General features: G+C 38.8%; 1 protein-coding gene across 6 annotated transcripts in view; it reads left to right on the forward strand.

Annotated features, from left to right (window-relative positions):
- The window catches only part of dnmt3aa (DNA (cytosine-5-)-methyltransferase 3 alpha a), a 45359-nt gene that overhangs the window by 21665 nt on the left and 10239 nt on the right, over positions 1–13455 (forward strand). For 4 of the 6 annotated variants that reach the window (XM_086166631.1, XM_086166633.1, XM_086166635.1 and 1 more), the window contains exons 5-10: positions 21–58; positions 210–326; positions 10531–10734; positions 11846–12004; positions 12208–12315; positions 12631–12778. In XM_086166631.1, the coding sequence (XP_086022757.1) occupies positions 21–58; positions 210–326; positions 10531–10734; positions 11846–12004; positions 12208–12315; positions 12631–12778 (774 nt within the window). The remainder of the gene's footprint in view (positions 1–20; positions 59–209; positions 327–10530; positions 10735–11845; positions 12005–12207; positions 12316–12630; positions 12779–13455) is intronic. The other 2 variants (XM_086166636.1, XM_086166637.1) reach the window with 1 other exon arrangement.

The raw sequence follows: 13455 nt of genomic DNA on the forward strand, positions 1-13455 counted from the left end.
CAACCTTTGTTCTCCTGCAGATGAGCCAGATGACAGAAATTGTGACTCCCCCAGAGAGGTCAGAAAACTGTTTGTTATCCAGCTTATTATTTAGTTTTATAAAGTTCATGAAGCATACTTCAGTTGCCATATATGTTTCCATACATGCATATTTAGGAATGCAGTCTGCAGAGAATATTGCAAACCTTATGTGATTCTTTTGTGTGCAGGGAGAGACTGGGAGGTTGCGGAGAAAGCCAGTCCCCAGGGTGACATTCCAGGCTGGAGATCCATACTACATCAGCCGGAGACAGAGAGATGAATGGCTGAGCCGCTGGAAGATGGAGGTGCGAGAGAGACAGGACTTTCCGTCTACAGACAAATTAAGGAATTCATATACAATTCATTTATTTATGCAGTATCAAAGGATACACTAAGCCATTGGAAAGAAATTTAATTCTTGTTCATATTTTGGGATATTCCTGGATGCTGGAGCTGGGATAGGCTCCAGCATCCCCTGCGACCCTAAGTGTTGGAAAGGCAGTAGACAATGGATGGATGTTCATATTGGTACTTTTTTCAGTAACCGTTTTTATCTATAGTATCTTGACTACCTGTAATTTCTTTGTTCTATACACTTTAAAATGTATATTTTCTGAAACATCCGCAGATGTTTTTGCGGAAAAAAAAAAACCCACAGACAAACAAACATGTAGCTAGTCTCTTTCTTTACAAAGTAATAAAAATAGCTGTTGGCAGCAGTGGTTTGCTCTGGAGAAGTGATGAAAAGCGTTTACCCCAATAACCAAGACAGGTCTCAATTGCCATGACTTTTTTTTGTACAAAAGAAGTACTCCAGACTTATGATTTAGGAATTGTAATCATGTCCTCATTTCAGTTCAGAGTTTATTTTAGAACTTTATTGTTCTGCAGAGTGGCACATTTTAGTTTCAGAATGCATTCAGCAATTTCACAATCTGTATGTTCCACAACAAACTAAAAACCCCTGTCATCTATTGTCGACTCTACATTAGCAGTTCTTCATTTTAACATATTCTGCATTTTTCCTGTCCACTGCTTTTGAGCGTTTATTTATTTACACAGGAAGGGAGAGACCTTCCTCTCATTGCAAACGAAAAGTCACACAAATGGAATGGAATGAATGACCGAATGTCAAGTAAAAGTTAAAATAATTGAGCAGTCCGTCCTCTCTGAGACGATTGTTTTAAATCCAAGCCGAACCACAGAGGTACTATACTCAATAAAAGCCAAAAAATTTAGAATAGACATTGGTCAAACTGCTTGACAGTGAAAGCTTTATTTGACTTAAAGCTACCTTATGGTTGTTCGCACCAGCAGACCATTTATTGTCATGTGAACAACTATTTGGGACAGAGAAAATGACTACACCAGAAGTCCTTCACATTAGTGCAATGATTTGATTAAGATTCTCAGGAAAATTGTAAACGTGTTATGTGACTTCATGCTTATCATCTAAATCTCTGAAAACTCATGTTGCATTTTATACTAAATCCGTCATTGTTACAGATGCTTAATAATGATAATGCAAGAGGAGGGTTTTTTGCCAATCCAAGTAGTTTGAGCTAACTGACATTTGTCTTGGAGCTGGGATGTCCCTTTTTACAAATAACATGAGTACAGGCTGTTTTCCCTTTGAGGCTAGTAGTTGAGGTAAAGGTTTGAGCTCAGAACAGTTGGCACACTTTGTTTTTTGTTTGTTAGTAACTTTAAAGACTCTCAAAACGACACATGCAACGGTAACAGTATAAATCTAACTAAATGTAACCTAGTGTAAAATCTTCCTCTCCTTTTGGCTTTTCCCTTCAGGGGTCACCACAGTGAATCAACCCTCTCCATCTAACCCGATTCTCTGTATCTTCCTCTCTCACACAATCTATTTTCAGATCCTTTTTCACTACGTCCATAAATCTTCTCTTTGGTTTTCCTCGAGACCTCCTGCTCCAGCGTCCGTCTAACAATATATTCACTATCCCTCCTCTGTACATGACTGAAACATCTCAGTCTGGCTTCTCTCGAAAACATCTAACATTTGCTGTTCCTCTGATAGACTCGCTGGTCTCACCACTGTCTTGTACACTTTTCCTTTCATTCTGGCTGGTCGTCTTCTATCGCATTACCCCTGAAAGTTTTCTCCACCCATTCTCCACCCGTCCCTTCCCCTCTTTTCTACACTCTCCATTGCTCTGGACTGTTGACCCCAAGTGCCAGAGATCCTCCAACTTCTTGATCTCCACTCCCTGTAGCCTCACCAATCTACCTGAGGTTCTCCCATTCACACACATATATTCTGTCTTGCGACTAACTTTCATTCCTCTCCTTTCCACTCTTCATCCTCTTCAATGCCTTTCATTTTCCACATTCATCAGCTCTTCAAAGTACTCTTTCCATCTTCCCATCACTCTTCTAGCTTCTGTCAATACATTTCCCTCTCTATCCTTAATCACCCAGACCTGTTATACATCCTTTCCATCTTTATCTCTCTGTTTCGCCAACCTGAATGGATCGTTCTCTCCCTCCTTACTGTTCAGTTGAGAATACAGGTCATCGTACAAACTTTGTTTTGCCTTTGCTACCTCTATCTTTACCTTACGTTGTATCACCCTGTACTCCTGACTGCTCTCTTCAGTCCTGTCAGTGTCCCACTTCTTCTTTTCTAACCACTTTCTCTGTCTACACTCCTGCACTTCCTCATTCCACCACCAAGTCTCCTTATCTACTTTCCTCCCAGATGACACACCAAGTACCGTACTCTCCTACTTGTCTCCCAGATAACACTAGCTGTAGTTGTCCAATCATCTGGAAGCTCTCCCTGACCATACAGAGCCTTCTCAATGTCTCGCTGAAAACCATACAACACTCCTCTCTTTTCAGCTTCCACCACTTTGTCCTCTGCTCTGCCTTTGTCCTCTTGATCTTCCTAGGCATTTGAGTGATTCCACAAATCAGCATGCTATGCAGTCTGGCTACACTCTCACCTACAACTACTTTGCAGTCACTGATCTCTTTCAGGTTACCTCATCAATACAAGATGTAGTCTACCTGCATGCTCCTACCTCCGCTCTTATATGTTAACCTATGTTCCGTCTTTTCTGGAAAAAAGTGTTCAAAACAGCCATTTCCATCCTTTTTGCAAAGTCTACCACCATCTGTCCCTCTGCTTTCCTATCCTGTATACCAAATCTGCCCATCACTTCTTCATCCCCTCTATTGCCTGCACCAAGATACCCATTGAAGTCTGCACCAATTACCACTCTCATCCCCGGGGATATTCTGCATTACTTCATCTAGCCCATTCCAGAACTTCTCCTCCTCCTCAAACTCATACCCCACCTGCAGGGCATAGCCACTAACAACATTGGGCATCACACCTTCAATTTCCAGTTTCAGACCCATGAGTCTATCTGACATTCTGTCACCTCCAGAACATCCCTAACAAACTCCTCCTTCAAGATAACTCCTACTCTATTTCTCCTCTTGTCAGTACCATGATAGTACAACTTAACGCCTGCTCTAAGCTTCTAGCCTGACTACCTTTTCACCTGGTCTCCTGGACACACAGTATATCCACCTTCCTTCTCTGCATCATGTCGACCAACTCTACCTTTTCCTGTCATAGGCCCAATATTCAAAGTCCCTACTCTTAGTCCCAGACTCTTGCCTTTCCACTTCTGTCTCTGCTTCCGAACACACCTTCCTCCTCTCCTTCTTTGACCTGCACTAGCCCAGTATCCATTGGCTCCCTGTAGGTCATCGGTACCAATGACGGTCGCTGTTAACCCTGGCTTCGACTGATCTGGTTATTATGATTGATCCGCATGTTTGGTTTTGGCAAAAGTTTTACGCTGGATGCCCTTCCTGTCGCAACCCTTTGCATTTATCCAGACTTGGGACCGGCTCAGGGAGACACTGGCCCGTGCCTCCCTGATTCCATCTGCATCAACTTTTCTCTTCCTGAACATATAGGGAACATTTATATTTCTCACTTCCACTTGTTAAAAATTGCATTGATGTGGATACACTGCAATCTAATTGCAGGAAGCCGTCACTTCACAGGTAACATGATTGGCATGAATTTTGGGAAATGCAGTTTATGGTCAATGCAAGCGTTTGGCTTATTTATTTTAAGACAATCAGACATTTTTGTCTAGACCAAATAATATGACGTGGTGGGCCAGATTTGGCCCGTAGGCCTTGTGTTTCAGACATGTGACCTAGGAAGTGAATTGTAATCAATCATTTATCTGCATGTTCCCTCCCAATCACCTACAAAAAACAAATGGGTGGTATTTTTTGCATAAGGCAACAATAAAATTTAAGTATCATGAACAGAAGCAATTTTCCAGTAAATAATAAACGACTCAGTAAATTGTAACCTTTAAATGGAATGAATGGTTGTCAGAGTTTGGCTGAGGCTAGTTAGTCCATTGAGTATCTGCTACTCTGTCTTCATCTGGATGTGCCCAAAAAGTAATGAAGACCTTGATGTCAAAATATCTGCTCAGGAGTTTTGGTAACAAAGATACTAAGCAGGCGCACTAAAGCCCCATTCCACTAAATTTGTCTGTCTCTTAACAAGTACAGGTACAACAGCTGCTATTTCACTAATTGATTCTGTCTGTCTATCTATCCATCTAAAATGTATGTATATGTAGACAGTGCTGTATATATACAGTGTTGTATATACAGTACTGTATGTAAAGAAAGTGTACATGTAGCAGAATCACCTTTAAGTGCCAAGGGTGTTTACTCATCCAAGGAATTTAACTTGTGTTTTTACTTACACCTTCTGCTAACATGGAGGGACAACAGTGACTGGGTAATAGAACGATTTGTGTAAAAAATATGTATTACGTTTGCATTTCATACTGTATGAAAGTAATGGAGTGTTTAAATGGGCACATGTTCGAGAGAGCAGGAGTGAGTGAAACAGGATGTATATGCGGCCAAGTTGAACAAGACAATGAAAGACTGATCAACACAATGACTGGCACGCAAGAAGGATTTTTGGTAATGCAGGCAAGCAGGCAAAGATCACAAGGGCAAATAGAAACTATGTGTAGCAGGTTATCCTCAGCCAGTCAACGTCACTCTAGCTTGTGTTTTCAATCAAATCGTCTCTTTGCACATCAAGGCATGTGCATGTGAGGGTGAGCGAGGGATTTCCTGCATGTGACTTAATACTTACTGCCTTTTCAGAAAACTTTTTGGACTCTATTTATCAAATCTCCATCAAAAATAATATTATCAACATAGTTTCAAGCCAGGCCCCAACTTGGTTCTTAACTAAAAAGAACAGCATTTGCATGTAACTACATCAATGAGCCAGCTGGATACTGAATTGGTCACAAATTCTGGATTTACAAGACCCTCCCTCAGTTTGTGACCAGAACTTTTTTTCAAGCTATATATTATGACCTTAGAAATATTTACGACTTGAAGAAACTAGGTGGACAGAATAACAATGACAGTGTGGGAGCGAGGGAGCAAGTGATCTATATATTTAGAAAGGAGGAAGCTAACAAGGAAGAGAGCTACGAAAGAAAATGCTTCCTTTGCTTAGGTGAAAACCAAGTAAATATACAACATACATTTCTTGTTTTCAATTTTTTTATACTCAAATTCAAAACAAAATAAATGTTCACTTCAATAATTAGAAATCGGTGAGTTTCAGTACAGAGTCTGCATAAGTACTTGATGGTTAAGAAAAAGGTCTCATATTTTGATAAGTTATGATGTAGGTTAGTCATTAGGGCAGAACTAAATTGACAGCAGGGACATGCTTTTAGTGGCCTGGAGGTAAAAATTCATGGATATTGTTGTTTTGCAAAGTAACTGATGAATATTAACTACAAGAGGAAAGGTCAAAAGGGGTTCAAGATTTTGAAGAAAGCTTAAGAAAAAAAAAATCAAAATATAAGTGAAGGAAATCAGCAAAAGATGGCTGAAATATTCTACAAAAAGTAGACAGATAAAGTCAAAGTAGTGACGTGAAAGCAAAACCATTCTTGACAGGGACTGAGAAATGACTGAAATCAGTAACAAAGACAGACAGAGGTTCATTAGTTCCAGGTTGTGCGTGCATGCGTGGGTGCAATGTGTGTTTTTGTGTGTTTACCCTGTGTGTTAGTTGAACTTCAGCCAGCTGTTAACACCCCCATCAACATTGCTCACTGCTCTTATAAGGATAAACCTTGGAACTGTGGGAGACACACCAATTTTCGGACTTAAAAAAATCTGGCATCTTCCTATGTCACATCTAAAGTTACAGCCAAGAAAATAAATACTCAGTGGGGGATAGCATATTGTATATTTTTATTTGTGCATTTTCTCCACCTTTTAGAAGCTATATGACCGTAGCCTCCGTATGTGCTGATTTGATTTGGCAGGACATATGTTGTGTACACATTCACATGCATGTGTTCATATGTGTTTGTGTGTCTTGAGCATGAGTGTTGTAGAAGTTCATCTAAACATCTGGTAGGGTGAAGGAGCCACTAAATCAGATACTTAACTGCCAGCCAATCAGCAGGGAATGTCAGGGTAAAGGGCTTGAAGGCGGGTATAGCCAAGGACACACAGGGAAAAAAAAAATAGGCAAAAGAGATGGAGGAAGAAGTGAGGAACAGACAGATGAAGAAAATGACAGAGAGAAAGAGAACCAGGGAGGAACACTGCCATGACTGCTCTGTAAGTGATTTATTTTTTTCTTTTCCGCCTCTGTAAAGCATTGTATTCCATAGCTTAATTTTACTCTCAGAGGATAAACCCATCTACAAGGATGACTTTCTGGAAAAGCTATTTCATTTAACAATATGTTATGCTTTCTTGCATTTTTGTTTGTTGCATAATAACAGACAATAATATGAAAAATATCATTAAGGTTGTAACACAGCGTTATTTGCTGGAAAATAGCGCATAACGGATGAACAGTTTCAGTTTGTCCTATCGAAAAATTGCTATAATCTTATCCCTCCTCTTTTGTTTGGTGTGTCCAGGTTACAGTCCCAATAGAATTGTTATGCAGCTCCACATATGTCAGGGGAGAAATTAAGGCGATTTATTTAAATAATCGACCAGGGCAGATATATGCTTTTCAACCTGTTTGACTTGTAATCTCTACTCAACTTGATTTATGAAGCCTTAGATTTTGTGATCTCACTTTTGGGATCCATTTGAATTAGCATATTTAGTTGTCGGGAGTGCTTGACATGTCACACATGGAAGAAAATCTATTCTGTCATTTTAAAAAAAAAGCTGAGATTAGAGGGAGGAAAATATTTATATATCTTATATCTTGTATAATTTATGTATAGCAAAGATGATAATTTGATTCACGTGGTCTATAAAACTCAATTTATAATGACAGCCTCATGGAATACCACTGATTGTTTTTTGGGTTTTCTTGAATATGTCCCAAGGCTGCAATCGATGCTAATGAAAGTGCAGCCACATGGTGTGTTGCCTCCTGACAATAAGATAAGACTAGAGCTACTGCAGTAGTGTGTATGTGTATGTGTGTGTGTGTGTGTGTGTGTGTGTGTGTGTGTGTGTGCGTGCGTGCGTGCGTGCGTGTGTGTGTGCGCGCGCGTGCATGTGTGTGAATAGGTGTTAGTAGTTGAACACAGGTTCAGTTTCAGGTCAGGGTCAGTCACGGTCATAAAGGGGTGTGGTTTGAGAAATGGTTTATGGGCTGGGTCACAGGGTGAGGGGTCAGATGTCAATGGGGTGGGTGCTAAGTGTGAAAACACTGAATGGGCCATGGGGTCCCAAAGTTAAAAGTTGTAACTCAAAACATTTCAGCCTTTCTCCTTTATTCTGGATACTTGTCCCTTAAAAAAAAATGAAAACACTCAACTCAACAAACTTTAATTTATTCTGCTTTGTGTCCATAGTTAACTTGATAATCAACTCAACTTTGGATGGCATATTCAAGGCTGATTCATGCAAAAAACCAAAGGCTTGTTGCATTATAATCATCTTTGTGACAGCTAAGTGTTACTTAATAGGCCCAGCATATGAGTTATTTGGTGTGGGTAATTACATTGATAGAGTTTATCTTATTAGAATAATTGATTATCTCTGTTCAGCACACAAAATTATTTCAGTATATATTTTAACTTAAAAAGGCTCATGATTTTCTGTGAATGTGATGATTGAATCTACTCTTTATTTGTTGTAATGTGATATAAACCCTTCAGCACTTTCCAGACAAATGTGCTGCATTGACAGAAATCCAAGCAGAGAAAGCAAACTTGACTCCTAAGTTTTCATGACTACACCAACTACGGGTTAAACCAGATAAAGATGTGATGGCACTGAAAAATATTAAGAGCATTCATAACAGCAACGCTTTTATCTAATTAAAAATATATAGTTAAGTACATTGATAACATTATATTTATTTGAGTGCAGTCTGGTTTCATTAAATAAAAAAAGAAAAATGTGACCTCACTATTGGATAATTTAGATAAAATGGTGTCTTACATTTATTTTAACAACAGCCTAAAAACAAAAAGAAAGCCTTTTAATATTGATAAAGATTAAGACATATTTAATTCAAGTATCCCTTGTGTTTTCGAAACCATATGGTTTTGCCTTTACAGTGCAGTTGTGTTCATGTGCGTTTGTTGGTAAATGTGGTCTGTGGGTGGTCTGCCTATGATCCACGTAACAGGCTGATCAGGGGTTTATGAGGTCAGAGGTCAACAGAAGCTGTGAAGAGTGACCCCCTGCCCTCAGGGTCAAACAGAGGAGAGAAATGTCCAGGAGCAACATTGTCACTTTTAGTGTTGCGTTCAGTTAAATTTATGCCATCATTTATGCTAGCACCAAATGCTTTCATTTTTAGGGGGTTGGGATGGTTTTTAGCCCAGCTGGAATTGTGGAGAATACACTTGTAAAAAAATATCAAACACATTAAAATATATTCAGAATATTAAAAGAAAGAAGTATAAATTTTCTTATCACTGAGAGATCTTTATTATTTTACAATTTTGTCAATTATTAAAGATTTTTACTTTCCTACAGAGATCATGCTTGTCTTTCACACAATGCTAATTTTTACAGATATTTCTGCTTTGATTTTTTTTTTGTTTTTTGTTTCAGGAAGAAGGCCCTCTGCTTTGGTCTCTACCCAAAAACCTTAACACTTACACAAATAATGTAAACCCTTGTTAAATCTTACAGTGGTAACTGGACTTGCTTTCTTCTCTTGACATTTCAACTCTCATGTGAGAAGCTTCTTCAGTCTTGAATTGACTCATCTGCTTCCCTACCGCATGCTTTCTACATACTCACTTCCAGTTCAGAGATCAGTTAAAAGATCATTTCCATTGCCCAGGGCACCGAGGTTAAGTCATCACCAGAGCAACTGCAGAGATTCAAATAGAGATGTCATCAAATGGATGCCTGTTGCTTACAGACTAAAAAAGGGTCGGGGAATTTAAGTTGAGACATGTCAGACATAAACAAAAACAATGGCAAGGTGTCAGTAATAGACTCACAGGAAAGTCACAACAAATTGCTGCTAAAACAAAACAGAAATCTTATAATCCTATATGTACGATTTATTTAGTGTCAACATCCTCGACAGACTAAACACAACAAGGATATTCATGATACATACAAAAAATAAAATTTAAAAACATTTTTACCAGCAAAAATATAACATGTCCAGTCCAAGTTACTCAGAGACATTTACAACCCTGAAAACGAACCCCTTTTCCCTGAAACCATTGTATTGATTTCAGAAGGCATTTAAAATTTCTATTCATAGGATCCTAAAAGCCATTTCAACTAAATCTTCCATCAAAAGTTCCATCACTGGATTGAATAGTTATGACACAACTTGTAAGATTTGTCTCACGCAGATCATTTTTCAACTTCTTATTCTTTTTTCATCACAGAGATCTGATTTCTCACTCCCAATCATTAAAGAGCATTGAAATAACAATAATGACATTTAATGGATTCTATTAATGTAATAATCTGGAAAGAATTGCCAAATATTTCTATTATTATGCTCTGAATATTAAATTCAGAGCGGAGGCATTACCAGGGCAATCTATTGCACATGTAGTTTTAATGTCAGTATGGTTTGTCCCCATACTGAACCTAAATGAAGTCAAAGCCAGCTTAACTGTCAATTTCTCCACATGTGCCCCCCAGACAGAGGAATCAAGAAGATGTTTCTCACATGGTGACAGAATAAAAAAAAAAAAAGAAAATGTTACGTCAAATTGATTCAACAAATTTGAACCTCAGACATATTGAGCGTGTGATGTGGGCCATTTCCTCCTGACTATCATGCCAGCTGCTAAAGTTTCCCTCAATTGGACTTTATTTTAATGTCAAGCTTCAAGATAGCATTTTGCCTGGTTCACATGATTAGAACCAACCTCAATCTATGTTGGCTGGTGTGAAACAGTAACGATAAATTTTCTGAAGCCTTTATTTCATTTAGGCTTTTCTTATATAAGGCTAATACTGGCTTTTGTTCTTTCTTCACAGGCAGAGAGACGGGCGTATCGAGAGGCCGAGATGAACATGATGGACGATCTATCAGAGGGAGACTTTCAAAGAGAGGAGGAGCCTGCCAGCCCGGAACCTCCTCCTTCACAACCACAAACAGATCCCGCCTCACCAACAGTTGCTGTAACACCAGAGCCTGTTACCAGGGCAGCCCAGGCTGCACCCAGGGAGATAGAGTACCAGGTCAATTTGCTTGTGAATCTATTTGTCAATAACATTGTGGACAGAGCAGTATGACAACACTTTTTAGCAACACTTTAACATGAAGTGTTAAAGTTATTTGCAGAAGTGACTAATCGATGAATACAAGCTACGAGAGTGATTATGTGATTAAGAGTGATTATAAATTATGTACGATTATTTATCCTTGGAGGTAGATGAATAGTGATGGGAATACTGTGACGGCTTGGACAGATATGTGTGTGTGTGATGAAATGTTTTTTTTATTCTTTTCCATTTTGTTTCCATGGGACCACAGATTGAAATTAACTGCAGTATCTAGCTAGAATCTGGTAGTCATCTTTTTGTGCTATGTAGAGGTTTTGTACACGGTGCCCCAATAAATAGATAATCACAATGAAATTAGGCATGGACAGTAGACTTTGATAAAGCAGTGACAGTGTGTCTGTGTGGCGATGCTGTTACATTTATTTGTTTATGATTTTTGTATGTTAATGTTTTTTTTTCTTGCCTCTTGGCCTGCAAGTTGTCAAAATAATTTCTAAACTTGTATCCAGATTAATTTAGGTCAAACACCTTTTTTACTTAAAGAATAGGACAGTTAAAAAAAAAAAGGACATTGTCTGTTAGGGTGATAGCATTTTGGTGCCAAAAGAGAAGAGAATAAATTAACTCAAAATTTCTTGCTGAAGTTTGAAGTGTAGACTCTACCTTGTGTGACGCTGGGTAATCAGAATTATTTTTCGAATGGTTTTAGAAATATTTTGAAAGGTATGGAATCTACACATCCATGTGAGCTTTGATCTATATTAGGTATTTTTTCCATGATTCTTCAAAATCTCAAATCTATAATTACTAAATATGTTTGTGATTGACAATAGTAATTGGAATAGCTGAATCAAATTCAAACTTTGCATACAGCAGGTACAAAATAATTATTTTTGAAAATATTTCTATCTGCCAAAAAATATGAACGCGCTTGTCCATTCCCATGCAACGCCAATTTTTCCTCTCCACTGCTTTACATTCAAAATATGGCAACAATTAAAAAGTGTATTTTAAATACCCCTCTAGTCCTGAAACTAATAATCGTGTTTGTTATCCACGCTCACAGGATGGCAGAGGCTTTGGCATCGGCACATTGGTGTTTGGGAAGCTGCGAGGTTTCTCCTGGTGGCCTGGCAGGATTGTGTCCTGGTGGATGAGCGGCCGAAGTCGAGCTGCTGACGGGACTCGCTGGGTTATGTGGTTTGGGGATGGCAAGTTCTCTGTGGTGGGTATATGAAATGATGAATGAAACCGATATTAACCTAAAACCTAAAAACTCTGCCTGATAATTCTAATAAGAGGTAGTGAGAGAACAAATGCTGTTTTGATAAGCTTGTTAAGTAATTCACTCTTTTTACATCAGCTTAAGACTTCATCACTGACTGTTCTAAATGTTTTGCTTTTATTTTACTTTATTTTATATTGCAGGTTTGTGTGGAGAAACTGATGCCTCTGAGCTCTTTCTCCTCTGCTTTCCACCAGCCCACCTACAACAAGCAGTCCATGTACCGCAAAGCTATCTTCGAGGCACTGCAGGTAGCCAGCTTCCTACTGCTCAAGTCAATGTGATTCAGCCTCAAAGGCAATATTTTTGCACAGTTGGTCGCTCCGTTATTACTTTGTTAGGTCTAAAGGCTGTTTACTGACATGCCTGATATTTTCCTATTTGAGGACGTTGTCTTTATTCACTGATATTCAAACGTGTTACATCAGTGCAAACTAGTATAACATGTTCTAAATGGTTATTTCAGTTAATGAATGATTTTATCATGATATTAGCATTTTGCTTCTTGTATCAACATCTTGTAGATGTAAAAAGATTGGGATTATTTTTTATTTTTTTTTGTCAAGGTTGCAAGTGTGCGGGCAGGAAGGCCCACTCCTTCTTGTGACGCAAGTGACGATACAGAAGGGGTGGAGCCTCAGACCAGACAGATGATAGAATGGGCTATGACTGGCTTCTTACCCAGTGGCCCGCAGTCACTTGACCCCCCAGAGGGTATTTATCAACACCTGAACACAAACACACCCACGTGCACCCCCTCCCCCCCACACACTACATGCAAACAGTGATACACACAAACACACAAACTTAAATGTAACGCCATATTGGAGAACATGTCGACACGCCCCCATCCCATTTTATTAATTTAGGTATTTATTTTGTTAATTAGATTTTTTTTTTTTTAAAGTCACAACAGTGATGCGCGGATCAGCTACTGGCACCCTCCGAATCGGCATGTATGCATAAGTCAATCACCTGCCACCCGCCTGAAGTAATCAGTTCGAAGAACTTTGATTATATCACCCCATCCTTTTAAAAGGTCGCCACAGAGAAACATGAGCTTATTGTCTCTGTGCGTCCTTGACTCTACATTGGCTTTTTTATGAATTACTGTATTTTTATAGGGTTTGAGTCAGAAATTCTGCTGTGATTAAATACCACAGTGAATTGTGAATTTGAAATTCACTTTCTTAATGTATGTATAATACCGTCCCGCTTTTTTTTTGTACAATAAAATAACAAAATTGCTGTTACTAGTCTATAATGTATACTGTGGTGGGGACTGCTACAAGACAAGTATTTAATGAAGTCTATAATATGTTCACAGGTAGAACCCACCAGCAACCTGTCTGCTGTCAATCAGAATGTTAATTTTTTTGACCTGACCCTCC

This window comes from Fistularia commersonii, chromosome 20 (assembly GCF_037954325.1).
Source record: "Fistularia commersonii isolate RoL2024-O1a breed Wild chromosome 20, RoL_Fcom_v1.0, whole genome shotgun sequence".
NCBI lineage: Eukaryota > Metazoa > Chordata > Actinopteri > Syngnathiformes > Fistulariidae > Fistularia > Fistularia commersonii.